Below are 21255 nucleotides of genomic sequence, written 5' to 3'. Positions count from 1 at the left end.
GATTCAGCTTCCGTTCATACTTCTCGTATTTGGTAGTACTGTGGGGTACCTGCAGGAGTGTCACGGGAGTGTATGACCTCCTGATACCATGGTCCCTTAGTGTTAACATTGCAACCCAGGAGAGCTGAGGCTTCCCAGATCCTGGAGAACTTCCTGGGAACACGGGCAGGAAGTGGCTTGAGAGGCTTTTACCCAGTGGTTGGCTCTTTGTCTCCTTGTACTGTGCTCTTCAAAAATAGTGTAGCACTTTTATTCCTATTACAGTGTCATATTAGTGTTGCAGAACATTTTTGAAATACAACCAGGCAAAATGAATAAAAAATTATCATTATCTATCAGCTGATCCCACAGGAACAACTTTCTAGATACATTTGATATATGTATATGCCTACTTATATTATGTACCTGCTTATATATACCATACCTTTTATCAAGCAGCTTACAAACTTATTTCATAAGTTGCTCTTTACTGTCTTACCACATAGTAGATAAGAATCAGGCAGAGGTAGTTTTAGATCCTATTTCTACAACCTAACTTTGTGACTTTGGGCAAGTTACTAAAACTCTGTGGGTCTCAGAGCAGGGCCCAACCAGGAGTCAGGGCTCCATGCTGGAAGCTCTTGGGATGGACATTAGTGTAAGTTTGAATAGAGTCTCAGACCTGTGTGATTTTGAATACATTAGGGCGGCTGTCAGAGTGGAATGATTTTAATTCCACTGGGGACAACCCTGTTTTTAGTTCTACTGTTTAATTTCTCCAGTCATCAAGACTGTATCTAGAGATGGCACTTTAGTGATCCTGAACTCAAATCCCTATTGGAACTAAGCAGGTTGTGTGATCTATAGAAGCAAGCCTGGTGTAAGAAAATCAACAGACAGAAGTACAGCACACTGTCTTCACTTCTACCTAACTCTAAACTAATATTGGAATTTAGTATTCAGAATTAATAAAAGATGAATTGAAATAAATTCCCTCTAGTACTTCTTTTTGTCTTTGGAACTTAAAATATCTGATGCCTTTTCTTCCACACCAGGTCTCAGTGGCACATCTTGTCTCTTGGGTTGCAGGATGCAATGCTATAGTGAACCTTGCTTCCCTAATGAGCGAATTGCTTTATTTCATAATAGAAAATAGCTGTTCATACACAGAAGTACTTCCAAACTGGACGAGAATGTTGGCATAAAAAGATTTTCTGTTTGGAGTAACTATTCCTGAGATGGTTGTAGAAGTCTGAGATTCCACATCAATCATATTTAGTTTTTTGTGTCGTATTGCACTGCAGTTCAGTAACTTCCATTTGTACGGCTCATTGCTCACCCTATCAGTATTAATTGACAAAGGCAAACTGAACAGGTCATATCATTTTTATAAAGGTTGAAATTATATACCTGGAGCTAGTGAAGAGTCAGTTACCTTTAATTCCATAAAGTAAAAGTATAGTTCAAACTATCAGTCTTTGATTTCTGCAAACTGAATGCAGCATATGAAAGTGGGCCAGATAATTTCTTACCAAACAGGTTTCCTAAAGATAAAGTTTTGGTAAGAATGAGCAAATTAAATCACATATTTGTGTAACTATTTAAGAATGTCCCTTTTGGGCTTCCCTGGTGGCCCAGTGGTTAGGAGTACACCTGCCGACGCAGGGGATGCGCGTTCGTGCCCCGGTCCGGGAGGATCCCGCGTGCCGCGGAGCGGCTGGGCCCGTGAGCCGTGGCCGCTGGGCCTGCGCGTCCGGAGCCTGTGCTCCGCGACGGGAGAGGCCACAACAGTGGGAGGCCCGAGTACCGCAAAAAAAAAAAGAAAAAAAAAAAGCATGTCCCTTTTGACAAGTAGTGTTAGGGAAACTGGATTTCTGCCCGCAAAAGAGTGAAGGTGGACCCTTACCTTATACTATATACAAAAATTACCTCGAAACGGATCAAATACCTTAATGTAAGAGTTGAAAGTACAAAACTTAGAAGAAAACAGTGGAAAAACTTATGACGTTGGATTTGGCAATTATTTCTTGGCCATAACACCAAAAGCAAAGGCAGCAAAAGAAAAAATAGATAAATTGGATTTCATCAAAATTAAAAACTTGCATGCCTCAAAGGATACTGTCAGCAGTGAAAAAGCAACCCATGAATTGGGAGAAAATATTTGCAAGTCATGTATCTGATAAGGAATTGATATCCAGAATATATAAAGAACTCCCTCAACTCAAACCGCAGCAGAACAACCCAATTAAAAAGAAGATATACAAAAGGCCAATAAGCACATGAAAAGATGCTCAGCATCACTAGTTGTTAGAGAAATGCAAATCAAAAACCACAATGAGATTCCACTTCACACCCATTAGGATGGCTACCATCAAAAAACAAAGTAACTAGTGTTGGTAAGAATGTGGAGAAGTTAGAACACTTGTGCCCTATTGGTGGGAGTGTAAAATGGTGAAGCTGTGGAAAACAGTGTGGCTCTTTCTCAAAAAAAATTAAACACGCATTTACTGTATGTTCCAGCAATTCCACTTCTGGGTGTCTACTCAAAAGAATTGAAAGCAGGGTCTTGAAGAGATATTTGTGTACACGTATTCATAGCAGTATTATTCCCCATAGCCAAAGATGGAAGCAGCCCAAGTGTTCCTCAATAGATGAATGAATAAACAAAACATATTCATATAACGGAGTATTATTCAGCCTTACAAAGGAATGAAGTTCTGACACATACCTTCTGTCCATCATACAGAAGGACAAATACTGTATGATTGCACTTACATGAGGTTCCTAGAGTAGATAGCTTGTGATGTCAACCAAAAAAGCCAAATCCTGGATGCAGTGTTGGTTGGTGAGCCAAGCTGAGGATTTTTCCTTGGATCCTATGATGCAGTGTTTTCAACAGAACAGAAAGATCTCTTCAGCACCAGGCCTCTCACACTCACATCATGCCCTGCAGCAGACAGTTAGGTTTGCATCCGTTTCATCCATCAAAGCTTAGAGTTCAGTGCCATTCAGCTCTGTTTCATGGTGTTAGTTTCATGACTGTTCCTTTGTTAAATATTTATAAAATCTTTATTCCTGGAGAATCATGCCATAAGCAAAATAATACGATGAATGGGCTTAAGTGGACTTGCAAAATGTTGAGTTTCCCTTGAATAAGAAGTGCAGCACTAACAATGACTGTTGAGGGTCACATTCGTTAATTTTGACCAATCTACATTAAACTTTTCACAGAACACAGCAGAGAATCATTTCCTAACGTGTGCTTATCATGAATACTATATCCGTAAGTACTTTAGTCTCATGAAAATCCTCATCAGCTCCATGAGTAAATATAGCTATCTGGGTTGTATTATTTATATCTCTGTTCTAATCAGCTGCCATTGGAAACACTGTAAATAACTTGTCTTTTCCATATAGCTTGTTCCTTAAGTTTTCAGACCTATCTTTACTACACTGAGCAACATCATTGTTTACAGTTAGATTTAAATTTGTCATTGCTTCATTTTTTCACACGCATTTGTTGCCTCCTCGTGTAAAATACCTTTAAATTTACCATCGGTAACTGCTTGGGCTGTGTGAGCAATAAGTAACTGCAATTTACAGAAGCAGTACTCATTTAATGTTCAAAAACAATCCCTACTGAAAATGTCAATCCTTTTGAGGTTTATTTTTGTTTCTTTTTTTTTTTTAATCACCTGTATTTTCAAAACACGGTCATCGTTCTCAACATGGTTGCTTAATAATAGCATCATAAGCTATGTTCTTGCAATGCTGGCATGCTTTGTTTGTTAAACATGTAGGAATGTACTTAATTATTGAAGGGAAATATGCTTTCTTGAAACTTGTCTCCCCCCCCACTTTTGGTTGAGATGTGAATAAGAGTATATTTTGCCTGCCTTTTAATGTTGCTTAAAGAAAATCAAAACTTCTCAGTCTGTAGTACTGGAGTAGCAGGAAGTGGTGGAGGCTGTGGCAGAATCGAGTGCATTGCATCTAAAAGGTGCAGCTGCAGTTAACTTCCAGGTACAAGTTAGCTTTTATATGAAATCACCCACCCAGTTTATAAATGTTGGTAACTAGTGCAGAAAAAAAAGTTTAAACTTTGTGGGCCAGAGAAGCACAGTGAGCTTGTTCAGATGTTTGGCCATCAGTTTGCTTTTTGTCCTCTGAACCTTCACAGCCAGCCTTTCCTTGGCCTCCTGGGCCGTGCAGCCTCCACTTTAAGGGTAAGACTTATAAGATAAGATTTAGGATTTGCAGCTGTTGTCATATTCTTGTTGGTAGAAATTGAAGCTCCCAGTCAGAATATTACCTGCTTTTGTCCAGCTTTCTAGTTAATGAGATCCCAGTCTCTTCACTCAAAGATACTGGGGTGAGCAGATAGATGGATCTAATGGATTAATGCATCAGGGGATGATTAGTACTTGCACTGAAAAATAAAACCCCGGGACGAAGCCTGTTTTCATGAGTAATTATCTGTTTTTATTTTCGTTAAATTAAAATTAGTTTACGGTTCATTTACTGTAAATGAGTCTTCAAAAGCACATGAGTTGAATTGCTCAGGATTTGATGTTTTATCTAAACTGAAAGGGAAATGCCAAGCTTGATGGACCTGTCATTCCTCTGGTGAACTGGCTGAGGGAGAGAAAACTCCTTCCCCAACCAGCCCCTGACCCCCGCAACTGCGGTGCACGCTGTGGTTCCTGACTTGGTAATGATCGTGGATTGGATTCAGGAACACACCAGCCATGGTGCAAGTAATGGTCAGTGTCGGGATCACTTAATAATGATATAAGGTTCTTAAGTGCTTTGGGGGTATTAATAATTTTATAAACTAATTAGGAAATTAGGTTCTGTCTTGAAGTAGTTTTCCAGTTACTAATTTTGACATAAACTTCTGGCCCTGGTTTGTTTTTATAAAAGAAGAAATGAAACATTGAAATGTTAAAAGGAAAGGGTGTCAAATCATTGCCTGCATTTTCTGTCTCTTCCCCTCTGCAGGGGGCACGCAGCGACTGCCACGTGCCATTGGGATGTCCCTGGCCAAAGAGCTCATCTTCTCTGCACGTGTGCTCGATGGCCAAGCAGCCAAAGCAGTGGGCTTGATCAGCCATGTTCTGGAACAGAACCAGGAGGGGGACGCTGCCTATAGAAAGGCCTTGGACCTAGCAAGAGAGTTTTTACCTCAGGTATTTTAATTGCATTTCCTTTTTTTTTTTTTACTCTTTTTAGATAACTTTATAACAAATTGACTAGATTAATATTAAGAGCCTTCAGAATTAAAATTAAGATTTGAAGATTATCTGAGGCCCCTGTTGTAGCCATACGTTGATAATGTATCACATGCATGTTTATCACGTGGGACAGAACTTCCCAGCAACTTAAGTTGTTTGCCAGCTAGCCCTCTGACCTGAACTGTACACATGAAGAGAAACAGTGACGGATGGGCTGTCACACTGGATCGCCCCCAAACTGAAACACAAGTAAGGAGCCCAGAGTTGATTATGCCAAGTGAGCTTTCATTGAGATCCCATAACCTGAGATAACCTGCTTGAACAGCACCAGTTGTGTGTCTTATTGTGTTTGTTTTTATGGTGATGTAGACGTTGTTTTAACTCCTTTGTGCACAGTATGCTTCCTCACAATTACACTTCAAATCTGGGACTCACTGCACATTTACTCACAGATCATAATCCTCATGAGTAATATTAATAATAGCGCGTCGAGGGACCTGTATTAAGGGTTTCTTGGTTCTCTCACTCTTTTAGGAGTATTTTTCAAATATTCCTTTCTTCTGAAATCATGGATTAAAGGATTTTTGCTATGTAAACAATTAGCGACTTGTCTTTATTCCTAATGGCGTGTAAAGTTTTATAACTTCTGGAGTCAAAATTACTTCCTTTCTAACTCAAACAGTATTTGTAACCTCTCAGTATTTGTAACCAAAGGCCATGGGTCCTTTTGGGAAATCTCATGAACTCTCTCTCTAGAAAAATGCACGCGCCCTCCACATTGGTCTGGAGTTTCGCATCCAGTTTCGGGAGGCATCCTTGGAGTTCGTTGTTGTAAGACAAGGCCCAGGTCGGCTGTGATGTACCTGTCCCCTGAGAGCTGTCAGACGGGTCCTCTCATTTGAGTTGGTTTCTAAAACCACACTGCCTGCTGTTGACGCTACTTCAGTCCTTCTCAGTTAAGTTATGAGCTGTAAGCTCCTCCAGGGCAGGGCCCTTGTATACTTTATTCCCCATGTGAGGTAACACAGGGTCTTATACTCTGAATTGATGGAGAGAGAGCAAATAGAAAAGACTTTTACTAGTTTAAGAAAAAAAAAACAGCTCCCGAGTTCCGAGATTCACAGCCTCTCCTGATCCTTGGATGGGAGCGTTCAGCTCCCTGTTCCAGAGCTCTGCCCAGGTGGCTCATTAGCCCCTTGGCACCTCTGTGGTTCAGGTTCCTTATCTCACTCCTGGGAACTGGCTCTTTCTCCTGTGACTGCAGTGCTGTTAATGCCATCACTGCCCACAGCTCACCCTGCCCGAGAGCCCCCTTCTCCCCACCTCCAACCTGACATCTGGCTGCTCCCTACCACGTGGTAAACCAGGCAGAACTCATCGTCTCTTTCATCTGAAGGACACGCCTCTGAGAACATTAATCGCTGAAATTAATTTTTCCCCAGGTGAAGGGAGATGTCAAATGACTTTGGAAAATGTGTGACTGTGAAACTGTATACAAAAGTTACAAAACAGAATTTGACGTGGAATAATCTTCATTTTTACAGACCTTGTTACTAAATGATTAGTCTTCTAAATAATTAGAAAGCTTCTATAAAATTAGTATTTCGAGGTGATTTCAGTATTATATGTTACTTCCATTTTTCTAAGGAAAAATGTTTGTATATAAAGAAGAGGCACTGGTTTTTTATTTTAAAAGAGAAACTAATTAAGCGTTATATCTAATAGCATTTTCATTTTCCTGTTTCTCCAGTTTTATAAACCTTGCTGCCCAAAGTGTGGTCTGTGGACTAGCAGTCCAGGCGTCCGCTGGGAACATGTTAGACTTGCAGAATCCCCGACCCATGCCAGACCCCTGAATCTGCATCTCCATTTTAACCAGGGGCTTGGGGAGTTGTGTGCATATGGAAATTTGACTAGCACTTGTCTGGGTCAGCTGGTAATAAAAGTGAATGGATAAGTTTCTTGTTGAGAGGAGCACTCTGTTAAAAAAAAAAAAATGAATTGATGATCTTGAAAGAAAAAAAAAAAACCTAGTATGTGTAACTTACATACAAACCACATCTGGAAGGATTCTAACTAAGATACTTGCCTAAGACTCAGAAAACTGCAGTCTCTGAAAAAGATTTTTCAGCATGTGATTTAGGAAGAGAATTTAGATAGGTTAAAGTAGATAACCGAAAAATGGCATTTTTCATGCCATCATACATTTATGCATTCACTTATTGGAGTCCTTTGTTGTGCCTGTTATTTAGAGCCTCTTGCATTTTAATTCAAAAGATGCTTTAAAACATGCCATTGAATTCTAATTCATCACCCAGTAAACAATTTTCAGGAATTTAAAATAAATTATTTGATCAAATAATTATTTGATCAAATAATCAAATTCCATCTGGAGGATTATGGTTTCTAAGACAAAGTTATGTGTCCCTTCTCGCAGAGGACTCCCAATTCTTTCCTCTGTGACCCTCACAGATCCTGAAGGACTTCTTTGGACTTGAAGCTTTTGTGTGATGTGGGAGCACTGCCTGGAGGATGCATCTTTACTAATACATCATCATCGTGGTTAGTTACTGATGCCCAGGGCAGAAAGATACAGCTCCACTGCCTGAAACAGATGATATCTGAATCCCATGTTAATCAATAGTGTCAGCCTCATCTCAAGCCCAGGGTTCTGTCAGACCACTAAGGGATGTGTTATTGTGCCAAACACTTTACCTCCTTTTCTTTTTCCTACTTAACTTGTAGGGAAATTTGCTGAACAATGAAAAGCCCTCTACTGGACACATACCACCTGCTGACCTCCAAGCATATAGTTTGCTGTGCCACAGCATCCTGTGAAATCTGCATAACATGCTGGTGCAATAGATTATTACAATTGCTGTTTAATTAAGGCCTTGCAAGGCTCCTAAAATAAATTTTCCATCAACTGTCTTACAGCCATTGTTGCCTCTATGCCATGGATCCAGCAAAAGGAATTTCTGAATTTGACTGAGATGTACAACATGATTTGCATAAATAATTAAAATATGTTTCTTTAATTCGAATTTTAGGGACCTGTTGCAATGAGAGTGGCAAAATTAGCAATTAATCAAGGGATGGAGGTGAGTGCCTGAAGTTTGAGTTTCTTGTTGGAATAGGTAGTGGAGATTTAACTTAAATGAACCATTATTTTTTAATCTAAAATATAGCTGTTTCACTGCTGTGATTACTGAAAGCTACTGAGGTTCTTTTTAGCTACATCAGTGATTGCATTCTGCTTATATCTGTTGTTGCTTCAGTATCATAAACACAGAATTCAGTAATTTCACTGATGCCCTGCAGCATATGACATGCTTATTATTTATGCCATTGAGTTAATAGATTTATTGGCTAGTAGTTCATAGAAAACCAAAGGAAAAGGGCATTCTGTGTATTCTCAGCACCAGTATCATATTATAAAAAAATGTTCTAAGGAGAACTTCCTGGCTCAAATCTCCTCCTAAAGATGGAGACCATCTTTAACTTCTTGATGTGCTTTCTGCAGTGAGACACACATAAACCCTCCAGGGGGCCCTGGGGTTACTCTGGAGAGATAGCTCCAAAGGAGTGGAGGCCCCAGGACAGGGGAGAAGTAAGCAGGGCAAGGGAGCAATGCAGGGACCCATTTACATTGGGCTTTTCATTACAGCAGTTGTATTTTGGATAAATTAATTACAGGAATTTTGAAGAAAGATATTTCTTCCTTGCAGACCCAGAGGCCACTATATTTTCCTGGCCTTCACAGCAGTAAAAAGAGGTTAAATATGTTAGTAATAAATACATTTTAAAAAATTTACAAAGTAGTTGGTTTTTAAAAATTCTTACATAATAATAACAATGCTGGGACTTCCCTGGTGGTGCAGAGGTTAAGAATCCGCCTGCCAATGCAGGGAACACGGGTTCGAGCCCTGGTCCAGGAAGATCCCACATGCCGTGGAGCAACTAAGCCTGTGCGCCACAACTACTGAGCCTGTGCTCTAGAGCCCACGAGCCACAACAACTAAGCCTGCGTGCCACAACTACTAAGCCCACGCGCCAAGAGCCCGTGCTCCGCAACAAGAGAAGCCATCGCGATGAGAAGCCCGCGCACCACTACTAAGAGTAGCCCCTGCTCGCTGCAGCTAGAGAAAGCCCACGCGCAGCAACAAAGACTCAACACAGCCAAAAATAAAATAAATAAAATGAATTCATTTAAAAAAATTCTCTAAAAAAAAAAACAGTAACAGTGCAAATAGCAAAAACCTTATATGACCCTAACTATGTGCCAACCCAATATATAGCTTATGTACTTTATAAACACTTCACCTAGATTAACTCATTTGATCCTTACAATAACCCCATTTGGTTGCTACTGTAATTAACTCCTTGTTCAGATACATCTCTCTGAGGCAAGATAGGTTAAATAACCTGGGTAACCAAGGTTACACAGCTCCCATATGGTAGAGTCAGAATTTGAACCCAGGCAGCCTGGTTCCAGAGTTTCTCGTGCTGGTCATACTTCTGATTTGCTGTATTACATCAAAGAATTCTTTTCTTTTGGAATAAGGTTATTAAATTTGAATTTATATTTATATTGAGTATACTGTATTTTTAAAAGTAATTCTTGCTGAAATGAATTATATTTTTATCCTCAGGTCGATTTAGTAACAGGATTAGCCATAGAAGAAGCTTGTTATGCTCAGGTATGTAATACAACCACAAATTCAATGCAGATACCCCTTACCTTCTGTATAAGTCAACTAAATTATATATCACTGAAACATGATATATATATACTATTACAAAATCATACAGATGGGTTGAAATTATTTGTTTCTGCTGTTTGACTGTTACCGGCTCTTACGACTGATTCTGTTCCACATACTAATGGCTCCTGTCTATGTAATTTAGAAAATGCTTAGAATAGTTAAGTTAGTACCATTTGTGCTGTAGCTGTCTCTCTGGCTCACGTTGTGTTTTCTGGGTGTGGTCTTGAACCTTCACTCCAGGGTAGAGAGGTGTGAGGAAGGCAGCTGTGAGCACGTGCCTCCAGGAAACATCAGTATTTGAGACTCATTGGCTTTTCCTGATGTTCTGAGCCTTTCCTCCTACCCACTGAAAGTTCACTAGTTCGATTACATACACAGTTTTCTTTTTTGTACACAAATTAATAGGGCTTTTTATAGAGGAACAAATCTTCCTTCCTCCCTTCCTTTCTCCCATCCTTTTTTAAATGAAAGATACTTTAGGTGCTTGTTTTAAGGCATCTAAAGTAGCAAAAGAGTTTTGTTCTACCTTTTCTGAGAATTGGAAACTGTGTCAGATCCCATTTAAGCAGGGCAGTATCATGAATTAGGAGCAATAGCTAGAGTGTTACTCTGTGCTTGGTCTGTATATATAAATTACCACCTGTCATTGATGAGCACATACCATGAGAGAACTAAATTACAAACCTCTTACAAATGGACAACCTCAGAGTCTGAAGAAAAATTTTAAAAGCATATTTGGCCACACCTTATCAAATGTAACAGGAATCATACAAAGTGTTCCATCAGACCACAATGGAATTAAACTAGAAGTCAATAACAGAAAGATAGATGGAACCCCACCTATTAATGGTGAGATGTAATCTTTTTAATAAGGTCAAGCAGTGTACTTCTAAATAACATTTGTCAGAGAGAAAGTCTCAAGAGGAATTAAAATATATTTTGAACTAAATCAAAATGAAACTACAACTTATCAAAATCTGTGGGAATATATGAAAAACAATGTTTAGAGAGAAGTTTATAGCATTAAATATGTATATTAGAAAAGAAGAAAGATCTAAAATCAATAATAACTTTCCACCTTTCAAGAGTGGAAAAAGAAGACCAAATTAAATCCCAAATCAGAAGAATACAAATAATACTTTAGAGCAGAAATCAGTGAAATTGAAAAAGGGGAAACAATAGATAGAAAACAAAACCAAAAGTTGGTTCTTTGTAAAGATCTATAAAATTGACAGACTTCTAGTCAGGATAATCAATGAAAAAGGAAGATAAAAATTATATCAGAAATGCAAGAAAGGTTATTTATTACTGATCCTATGGACATTGAAAGGATAAAGGAATACTGTGAACTATATATGCCCACAAATCTGATAACCTAGATGAAATGGACCAATTCCTTGAAAGACAAAAATATACCAAAATTCATCCAAGGAGAAACAGATAATATAAATAGTCCTATGTTTGTTATAGAGATTAAATCAATAATTAACAAACTTCCGAAATAGGAAGTACCAGGCGCAGATGGTTTCACTGGTGAATTCTATCAGACATTTAAGGAAGAAATTACACCAATTATCTATAATCTTTTCCAGAAAATAGAAGCAGAAGGAATACTTCCTAATTCATTCCATAACAAAACAAATGACATTACAAGAAAGGAAACAAAACTAAAGACATTACAAGAAAGCCTGATAACGAAACTAAAGACATTACAGGAAAGGAAAACTGTAAACCATTATCTCTCATGAACATAGATATAGAAATCTTCAGCAAAATATTAGCAAGCTACCTGCAACAATATATAAAAGGAATTATAGGCCACAACCAAGTGAGATTTTTTTCCCAGATATGCAAGGCTTGTTCAACACTCAAAAATCAGTTAATATAATTCATCACATCAACAGGCTAAAGAGGGAACTCTGGTGAAAGAAATCACAATTTAAACAAATAGATATCCCATATTCATGGATAGTAAGACTCAATATTATTAAGATGTCACTTCTTCCCAACTTGATCATAGATTCAATGCAATCCCAATAAAAATTCCAGAAAGTTATTTTCTTAATATTGGCAAACCAGTTCTAAAGTTTATATGGAAAGTCCAAAGACCCAGATTAGCCAACACACTATTAAAGAACAAGGTTGGAGGAATGACACTACTTGACTTCAAGACTTACAGTAAAGCTACAATAATCAAAATAGTGTGTTACTAGCAAAAGAAAAGACACATAGATCAATGGAACAGAATAGGGAGCCCAGAAGTAGATTCATACAAATATAGACAACTGATCTTTGATAAAAGAGGAAAGGCAATTCAATGAAGAAAAGATAGTCTTAAAAAGGAATAGTACTGAAGCATCTGGACATTCAACTACAAAAAAAAAAAAAATCTAGACACTGACCTTACACCCTTCACAAAAATTAACTCAAAATGGACCATAGACCTACATGTAAAATAAAAATGTATAAAACTTCTTGAAGATAATATAGTAGAAATTCTAGGTGACCTTGAGTTTGGCAATGGGTTTTTAGATATAACACCAAGAGTGTAATTCATGAAAGAAAAAATTGTTGTTTGACTTTATTAAGATTAACTTCTACTCTGCAAAAGACTGTGAAGAGAATGAAAAGACAAGCCACAGACTGGGAAAAGTATCTTTGCAAAACATATATCTGATAAAGGACATGTATCCAAGACATACAAAGAGTTTTTAAAACTCAACAGTAAGAAAATAACCCATTAAAAACTGGGTATAAGGTCTGAAGAGATACCTCACCAAAGTAGACATACAGATGGCAAATAAGCATAGGTAAATATGCTCCACATCATATGTCATTAAGAAATGCAAATAAAAACAGGATACCGCAGTTTGGCCATTTCTTACATAGTCTTACCACAGGATCTAGCAATCATGTTGTTACATATTTACCCAAATGAGTTGAAAACTTATGTCCACGCAAAAGCCTACACACCGGTGTTTATAGCAGCTTTATTCCTAATTGCAAAACTTGGAAACAACCAAGATGTCCTTCAGTAGGTGAATGGATAAACTGTAGTACATGTATAAGTGGAGTGTTATTCAGCAATGAAAGGAAATGAGCTATCCTACCAGGAAGAGACAGGAAGGAACCTTAAATACATATTGTTAAGTGAAGGATTTCAGTCTTAAAAAAAAGCCTGCATACTATATGATTCCAACTATATGACATTCTGGAAAAGACACTGGGGTGGGGGATAAGGGATGACTAGGCAGCACATTAGGGATGTTGAGGGTAGTGAAACTCTTCTCTGTGATACTGTAATGGTGGATACATGACATTATGCATTTGTCAAAACCCATGGAATATCCCTAATGTAATCTATGGACTAGTTAATAATATTGTGTTAATATTGGCTCATTAGTTGTAACAAATGTATCACATTAATGCAGGATGTTAGTAATAGGGGAAACAGTGGAGGGGGGGGCTTGAGGGAGTATATGGGAACTCTGAACTTTCTGCTCAGTTTTTTGGTAGACCTAAAATTGTCTAAAAAAAATAAAGTCCATTTTATTGAAGTATATTTGAAATGAGAAAAAAAGCATCTTAGAGTTAGAATGATAAATTTGGTCACATAGGGCTTCCCTGGTGGCGCAGTGGTTGAGAGTCCGCCTGCCGATGCAGGGGATACGGGTTCGCGCCCCGGTCCGGGAGGATCCCACGTGCTGCGGAGCGGCTAGGCCCGTGAGCCGTGGCTGCTGAGCCTGTGCGTCCGGAGCCTGTGTTCCGCAACGGGAGAGGCCACAACAGTGGGTGCGCGCCCCGGTCCGGGAGGATCCCACGTGCTGCGGAGCGGCTAGGCCCGTGAGCCGTGGCTGCTGAGCCTGTGCGTCCGGAGCCTGTGTTCCGCAACGGGAGAGGCCACAACAGTGAGAGAGAGGCCCGCGTACCGCAAAAAAAAAATAAAAAATTGGTCACATAATTTAAATTGTTCAAATGATTTCAAAATTTTAGATTGTCTTCTAATTAGTTTGCTTAGTTAAAGCTCATTAAACTTTTACAATTGTCTTTATTTTTTGGCATAGATAACAATGTTTTGCTTCTCTTAGACTATTCCCACGAAAGACAGACTTGAAGGTCTTCTTGCTTTTAAAGAGAAAAGGACCCCTCGTTATAAAGGAGAGTAGAAGAAAGAGAAATCTTTAAAATGCCAGTGTAATAAATATACTTCTGGAAGTATCTTTCAGATTCACGTATGCCTCAGCATCTGGAATCCCAGCGACCAAAGTGAAGCGCGAGCTATCCATATACTGAATTAGGTATCTGGAGTGGACCCCTATATGTACTTGTTCAAATGTGTATCATCATTTTCATTCAGATTTGTGAAGCTAATAGTGTATACTGTCAAAAATGCCAATTCTAAATTAGGTATACATTTTTAAATACCTCCCGTACATGAGGCTTTCTGTTCTTAATTTTTTAATGTGAATAATTTATATATTGCACACGCTAGGAAAAAAATATTGATCGTATGTCTCCTGTGCTACAGTATGAAAATAAAATTATTTCTATGTACCAAAAATGTGAAGTTATACCAAATAAAGTTTCCAAGGGATTGTACACATGCACCCACACACATACATCTCATACTGAAAAAGGAGCTGATAGAATTCTGAGTGAAAATTATCAAATATAAGTAAAATTAGTGAAAAGAAAACGTGGAAATTTTTCTCTTACCCCATTCTTTTTGTATTGAATAAATCATTGCATGTTGGATTTTAGAAGAAACCACCTTTCCATTGCTGATTCTGTCAGGTGACCTCTTTACGTAGTCAGTCTTAGAATACAGTACGGATGGTGGAGAATTAATCCAGTCAGAGACTGGGACCAAAGGCCTTGTGGAGGCCAACTGGAGACCTGGAACTCTTGTACCTCTAAGCCCTCCTAGCAAGTGGCCTGGCCCCCTGGCCTAGCCCAGAAATAAAATGGTGCAGCCAAGGTTGGCCCTTAGAAGTCGCTTGGTCCTAGATTAAGGGTGAAGTGGAGCCTGCTTTCTGCTTCCTTCTCCCCAGCTATTTGCAGCTGATTTCAGTAAGGAAAGGAGGTGAACACATCACCCCTCTCTCCCCGTTCTAACAAACATCATGCCTTTCTACCCTTGGCCAGGTAAGCAACTAGAAATGGAGGAGCTCCAGGGGTGTGTGAGTTTATATAGCCTTGCCTGTGGGACAGAGAGGAAGTGTGTGGGAAATAGCTGTAGAATTCAGTGTGCAAAAGGGAGCAGAACAGTACAGCTCCCTGAACGAATTTGGACTAGCTTTATTTTGTGTTCATTTGATCAAACCACACTGCCTTTTGAGGCTGCATCCAGGGCCGAGTCCAGCAGTGCTTGAGAAGCCCCCGTTTTCCAGGACCCACGCCTGTTATTTGCCAGCTCCAGGGGTCCCCCCCACTGTCCCCGAACACTGCAGCTGTGCTTCATTGCAGTGAAGTCAAGTTCGACACATGGGTGACTGCCTGTTTCATGCATCCCCATGCTCTGCACCACAGCTTCCTTGCCCTTTTAAAGCATATAGGCTTGGAATTTTTTAAATCACCGAAACTTTTGTGTTTTAATGTGAGAAATTGAACTCTCAATCTCAATTCTAGAATCTTTGAAAGAGGTAAGCGTGGACTTAACCTCAGCTGATGGGCACCCTGCCAGGGGGCAGGCCTGCTTACTATGCGCGTCCTTGTACTACAGCAAGCGCTGTGCTCTTTGTCACCTTTGCTGCTGACTCTGTGCAGACTGTGATGTTTGCTCAGCTGATCGCCATCATGTGAAAGGAGCTTATTAAAATTTACATTCGGCTCTGTGGTGATTGTATCTGGTGGTGTGTACACTTTGCTGATAAACTTGTACCATTCATTTCCTGCAGGATAATTTGCGAATAAAGTGCTGGTCCTTGTTTTCATCATCCTTCAGACGTTTCAGGACCCCTTGGCTCTGTCCGTGACATGTGCAAATGCCACTTCCATTCCAACTGAGTAGGAAATAATGATGTTCATGGGGAAAAATATTGAGTGTGCTGAGTGACTTGTCTCTCCTAACTTGGATTCGTAGTCTGCTGCTGATTGAACGCCATTTAATTTCCTAACAAGTTCTGATTAAGTCCCTGGAGTGATTAAGTCAATGGAGTGTATCTGAAAGCAAAGACCTCATCCTGTAGTCACTTCAACGTGTCTGCCCAGCTGTCTGTATAGATGTTTGCCTTTCTCTTGGTTTTCTCTTCAGCAGGGCAATCTTGCTGGGGGGTGGTCCTAATACTCCCCGTGGGTCGAAGCCCAGTGGCTGGGTGCTGGTGGGGGGGCGGGTGCTCGTCCCTCAGCGAGTGCCTGCACCAGCACGTGGGCCAGCAGCTCCTTTTGTTTTCCTCCAGGGCTTGCAGTGTTTTCGAGTCCTTACACTGAAACCACATGATGCAAGCTGGTAACACAGTGGATGTATCCATATGCTCAGATGAGTTAAAGGTGACCAAGAGGGAGGATGATTAACCAGGCACACTTAGAGTTCAGGGGAAAAACATTTCATGTTATCTCAGAGCAGGAGACCTACTAGTCTTGATGTAATGTAGTGCTGGTTAATTTATAACTTAATCTCTGAAAGAAAAAGAGGTCTCCAAGTGACACAGATTCTGAGTCAAGAGAGGACTTGTGATCATGACCAAAAGAAGACTCATTTCCTGTGATTCATTTTCTGTGATTTAAAGGGTCATTTCAAGTTTGTGTTGTTTTCAATAAAAAATAGACATGGTTTTCCTGTCTTTTTTTTTCCCCTCTGGCTGTCAAGAAATTTGGCTTGTCACACAGTGTTGCTTTTCTGACGATACTTAGAATAGCGCTCTGGACCTGGACTAGAGTAGTGGGGTGTCATTTCATGTATACCGTACTTAACAGAAAATGCTGAATTTTCATATGGACTCATAGCTGGCTACCCATTGACCCTTTTCCTCACTTAATCTTAACTCCCTCTTCTGGTTAAGTGAGGCCCTACATTTGCTCTGATTTGGGGTCCAGAAATCCTGGCAGGCAGGCCGACTTCTTAAATGTTTAATCCTGCCGTTATTATTTGTCTGCTTACCTAGTTAAATAGTGTATGTCAGCATTTATTGGGCTTTGTCAAAAGACAGTAGAAATTTTCTTATATTTAAAAAGAATGTGTACCTGTGTCACAAAAGAAAAAATAGAGCAGTTTAAAGTTACTTGGTAATATTTTGGTAAAATGAGAGCCACTCTTCTGCATAGATGAGACGCTACAGATTGTGGTTGGGGGTATTTTGGCAGATAGGGGGATCAAACACTCTGCTCAAAATATTTGTGGGTCTCAAGCCCTAAAAACTCACTGTTTCAAATGCCTTTTCTTGGGGAACCTCCCAAAATTCAGTTACCCCTCAGACAATTTGGTGTGCCATATTTCTCAAACCAATCCTCAGGGCAGTGTGAGCCAGCTGGGCACCTGACAGGGAGAATAAAGGACCCCAAGGACAGACCAAGACATGCACCTCTCGAGTGGTCAGGGCCAGCCCTCATGACTGTCGTCCACACACCAGCTTAAAGGAGGCAAGGTAGGAATATAGCCCTTCCTCAGTGAGCTGACAATTCCCTGGGACCAGCAAAGTGAGCTCATAGCCACCAGCATGTCAATCCCATCTTAAAAGTATAGAAAACACAGTATTATATGTTTTGATCATGGGAACATTTTGACAATATCATTGAAGATACGAATGTGAATACGATGAGAGAATTAGGGCCGGGTATTGTTATGATGATAATGACTACCATTTATGGAGCCCTAAATACTTTCCAGGTGTTTCCATGTGCTATTGTATTTACTGTTCATAGCATCCAGGACAAAAGAGGCACTGGTTATTCCTGGGATCTAGAGCAGGAGGCTGGAGCATAGCCTGATTACAGGTGGGTGGTGGAGTCAGGAATTGAACCTGGAGCTGTTGACCTGTCATTACGCCTAAGCCTGAAAACAGCTGAACAACACAGCCAAAGGCTACCGATACATGTGTATGTCAACCTTTGCCCAGATTGGTTCAAGTTTTCTCATGACTTGGCCAGAGATAGTGTGTGTATCGAATGATCTGATGACGGGCAGGCAGTGTGGCAGTTACAGCGATGCCTGCTCAGAGTCTCCTTTAAACCGAGCCCTTTGCCTGCATGTTCACATCCAATACTCAAAAACCTTAGGAAATGGGTTTGTCATTTTCTAGCTTAAGAAGCTGAGGCCAGAGTTGGATTTGTGCAGGCATTCTGAATTCAGAGCCCCGACGTTCATCACGACACCTGGAGAATACAGAGCCAGTCTTGGCAGCTGTGAGCAGTGAGTCTGAGAGGACTCCTGTTTGATAGGGATATCCATCAGAAAGGAAGCATGTGTGGGTGAAGAGCACCCCATGCTTCTTTTGGGGAGGCATAATGTGCATCTTGCTCTATTCTGCACTGGTCAGGCTCACCGGGAGTCTTGTATTCGCTTCTCAATGTCGCAGTTTCAGGTGGCTGTAGGTTCCCTCTGTGCTTTTCTGGAAAGCACACAGGAGTTCTTTTTGTTGTTGTTGTTGTTATATTTTTTGGCTGCGTTGGGTCTTCGTTGCGGCACACGGGATCTTTGTTGAAGCATGCGGGATCCTTTTTTGTTAGAGTGCGAGGTCAGCTGGGGGTCTGTTCGGGCTTCTCTCTAGTTGCAGCGCTCGGGCTTCTCTCCAGTCACACAGGCATTCTTTGCCCAAGTTTCAACTCTTCCGAAACCAGTGATGAGACTAGGTAAAGCATCTCCTCCCTCTGAGCCTGTTTCTTCATCTGTAAAGGGATCGTAGTCATTTGTGATAACTGCAAAGACAGACTGGATGTATCCAGGCAAAAGGGCTTTGGAATCAGTAAGGTCGCCTTCTACAGAAGTGGTGGTGATGTTTCACTTGTTTCGTGTTTCAGCAGAGAACTGTTGGGACAGGGAGGTGGGTCTCACAACCACGTCCAGTTCGGGGCCATGTTCAGGAACCTGGGCGTTCACTCAGGAGACAAGAGGTCAGGGGAAACCTGGTGGCTGTCTTTTATAGAACCACAGTGTGAAACTGGAACCTTCGAGGCTGCCAGGGGCCAGACGAAGCCACACAGGCCCCCCACTCCCAAAACCCCTCTTCTGCTCTGCTCTGCGTCTGTCCACAAACAGAGATGAGGGCTATGGTCAGTAGGGGAAGCTGCTTCCACTCTCCCAGGACCAGGAGCAGCTCCCTGACACTGAGGTTGAAGCAGAAAGTGGCCAAGGGGGTGGGACAGAGGACAGCTCCTCTAACTCATCTCTGTCCCTGAAGTCATCCAGATGGCACCCCTTCAGCTCCCACATGGGCTGAATAGATGGGAAATACATGGCTGCAGAGGCAGCTCACTTGTTGGGCTGGGTCATAAAGAAGCACAGAAAGCAGTAATCTGCTTAAGTGGGGCTGTGGTTAATTACAGCCCTGGTCCTTGGGATAATCCATAGTTTAAGCAGTAGTTCTTTTAATATTTTAAGAAAAATTATCCTTAGGCCTAAATGCCATGTTTATAGTACCAATTTTGAGGGCTGGGAAGGAAGGATTGCCCATTTTCTCATCACCCTGTTGCCTTTCACATGGCTGCCTGGTGGCCTCCCTGTCACAGAGGAGATGCTGGAGGATGCAGCCCCTGTGGCGGGTGAGCCGTGACCAGGCCAGGAACAAGGTGGGCTGCCTGCACTATCCGCTCCCTGCATCTGACTGCCAAGTTTCGGTCCTAATACATTTGCAAAGACTGCCCGTCCAATGTTCTCCAAACACAGTCTCTCGTGAACCCATTTCACAGAGTGGGGCCTGAACTCTTCTGAGAGAAATAGTAAAATCACCGTGGCACTGAGTGACAGCTCAGGAGGGAACTGTGTCCTTTTAGTTGTGATGTTCACAGGCCAAGGTTTCGGAGGAATTGGAAGATGGGCAAATGTACTTCTTGACCTTTCTGAAAATAGTCTGAGTCACTTTCACTTTCAGCCTCCGAAGCGTGTTAAATGAATCCTTTGTGCAGTTTACAGAAAGTGAAGAGCGGTTTGGCAACCGAGAAAAGTTCCAACTCCTCACAGCCTCTCCTACATTGAGTAACATTTCTTTTGAGTTGTCTATTAACACTGTTCTGAAACAGACTTTTTACGAAGCCTAGAACTTGCTCATGAGTGGCCCTAATCTGAGTGCTTTAAAAATACAAGAAGTGTGTGATGTGCCACAAAACACAGGAAATGGCAGCCCACATCTGACTTGGTGGAAAGAAATTGTAATTATTGGAAAGGTGTGATTGGTATATTTATTCGTATTACCTGTCGGTGACTGTGAGATGCTTGCAGAACACGAACAGAGGTCTGATGAAAGGTACTTTCTTTTGCTCTGGTCTTTGTGGGAATGTGTATGTGACTTGTGATTGTCCAACCACTCTTCTAAAAAGACTGACCATCCACAGGCCTGGTACTCCTGAGTTCAGGTAGAGTGCATGAGCTCTCATTCGCTATGTGTGTATTAAAAAAAAAAAAGTTCACCTGTGAAGATCTGAAAATATATGTTGAATTTCCTGAAAAACTCTACGGACCTGACATTTTTAATCTACCCCAGGATAAGCTAGTCTTAGAAAGTGAATGTGAGGGGGAGTGTGGTGTTTAAGAGAACCAGGGAAAGGAGGCAGCCAAGTCCTGGCCTGGACCAGTCCTACCTGGCCGTGACCGTCAGCAGATGCAGAATGGAGGGAGGCCACATCTATAAGAAGAAAAAGACCTCGTCTATTCATTAACCTGAGGGCAGGGATTCTCAAAGCTGCTGGCACCTGGAAAAAGTACTCAAGATATATTTTGGGACTCCATTCCGTAACTTCTGAATTGATTCTGTGTTTGGATCCCTAAAATTGCTATTGAGATAAAAACCACCTTGGTAAATTGTTTTTTTTTTTTTTGAGCTATAATTCACATACAATAAAAGTCACGCTTTCTAGTGTACAAGTCAGTGGTTTTAGTATATCACAGAGTTGTACAACCATGACCACTATCTAATTGTGGATATTTTCATCACGACAAAAAGAAGCCCTGTACCCATTACCAGTCAACCCTGATTGCCCCTCCCCCCAGCCCCTAGCAGTCACTAATCTACTTTCTGTCTCTGGATTTGCCTACTTTAAATATTTCATATAAATACAGTTATACAAGATATAACCTTTTATGTCTTGCTTTGTTCACTCAGCATAATATTTTCAAGGCATATCCA

General features: G+C 40.8%; 1 protein-coding gene across 7 annotated transcripts in view; it reads left to right on the top strand.

Moving 5' to 3' along the window:
• AUH (AU RNA binding methylglutaconyl-CoA hydratase) overlaps positions 1-16778 on the top strand; it is a 174802-nt gene extending 158024 nt beyond the window's left edge. For 5 of the 7 annotated variants that reach the window (XM_007109401.2, XM_028494170.2, XM_028494169.2 and 2 more), the window contains 4 exons: positions 4981-5168; positions 8264-8314; positions 9866-9913; positions 14068-14540. In XM_007109401.2, the coding sequence (XP_007109463.2) occupies positions 4981-5168; positions 8264-8314; positions 9866-9913; positions 14068-14145 (365 nt within the window). In that variant the 3' untranslated portion in view covers positions 14146-14540. Of the gene's footprint in view, positions 1-4980; positions 5169-5346; positions 5463-8263; positions 8315-9865; positions 9914-14067; positions 14541-15876 lie in introns of those variants that run through there. The other 2 variants (XR_003681316.2, XM_028494171.2) reach the window with 2 other exon arrangements.
• Positions 16779-21255: the final 4477 nt, after the last annotated feature.

Source organism: Physeter macrocephalus, chromosome 9, assembly GCF_002837175.3.
Source record: "Physeter macrocephalus isolate SW-GA chromosome 9, ASM283717v5, whole genome shotgun sequence".
Taxonomy (NCBI): Eukaryota; Metazoa; Chordata; class Mammalia; order Artiodactyla; family Physeteridae; genus Physeter; species Physeter macrocephalus.
The sequence above is the reverse complement of the archived record's forward strand: the minus strand, read 5'-3'. Positions and strand labels throughout refer to the sequence as shown.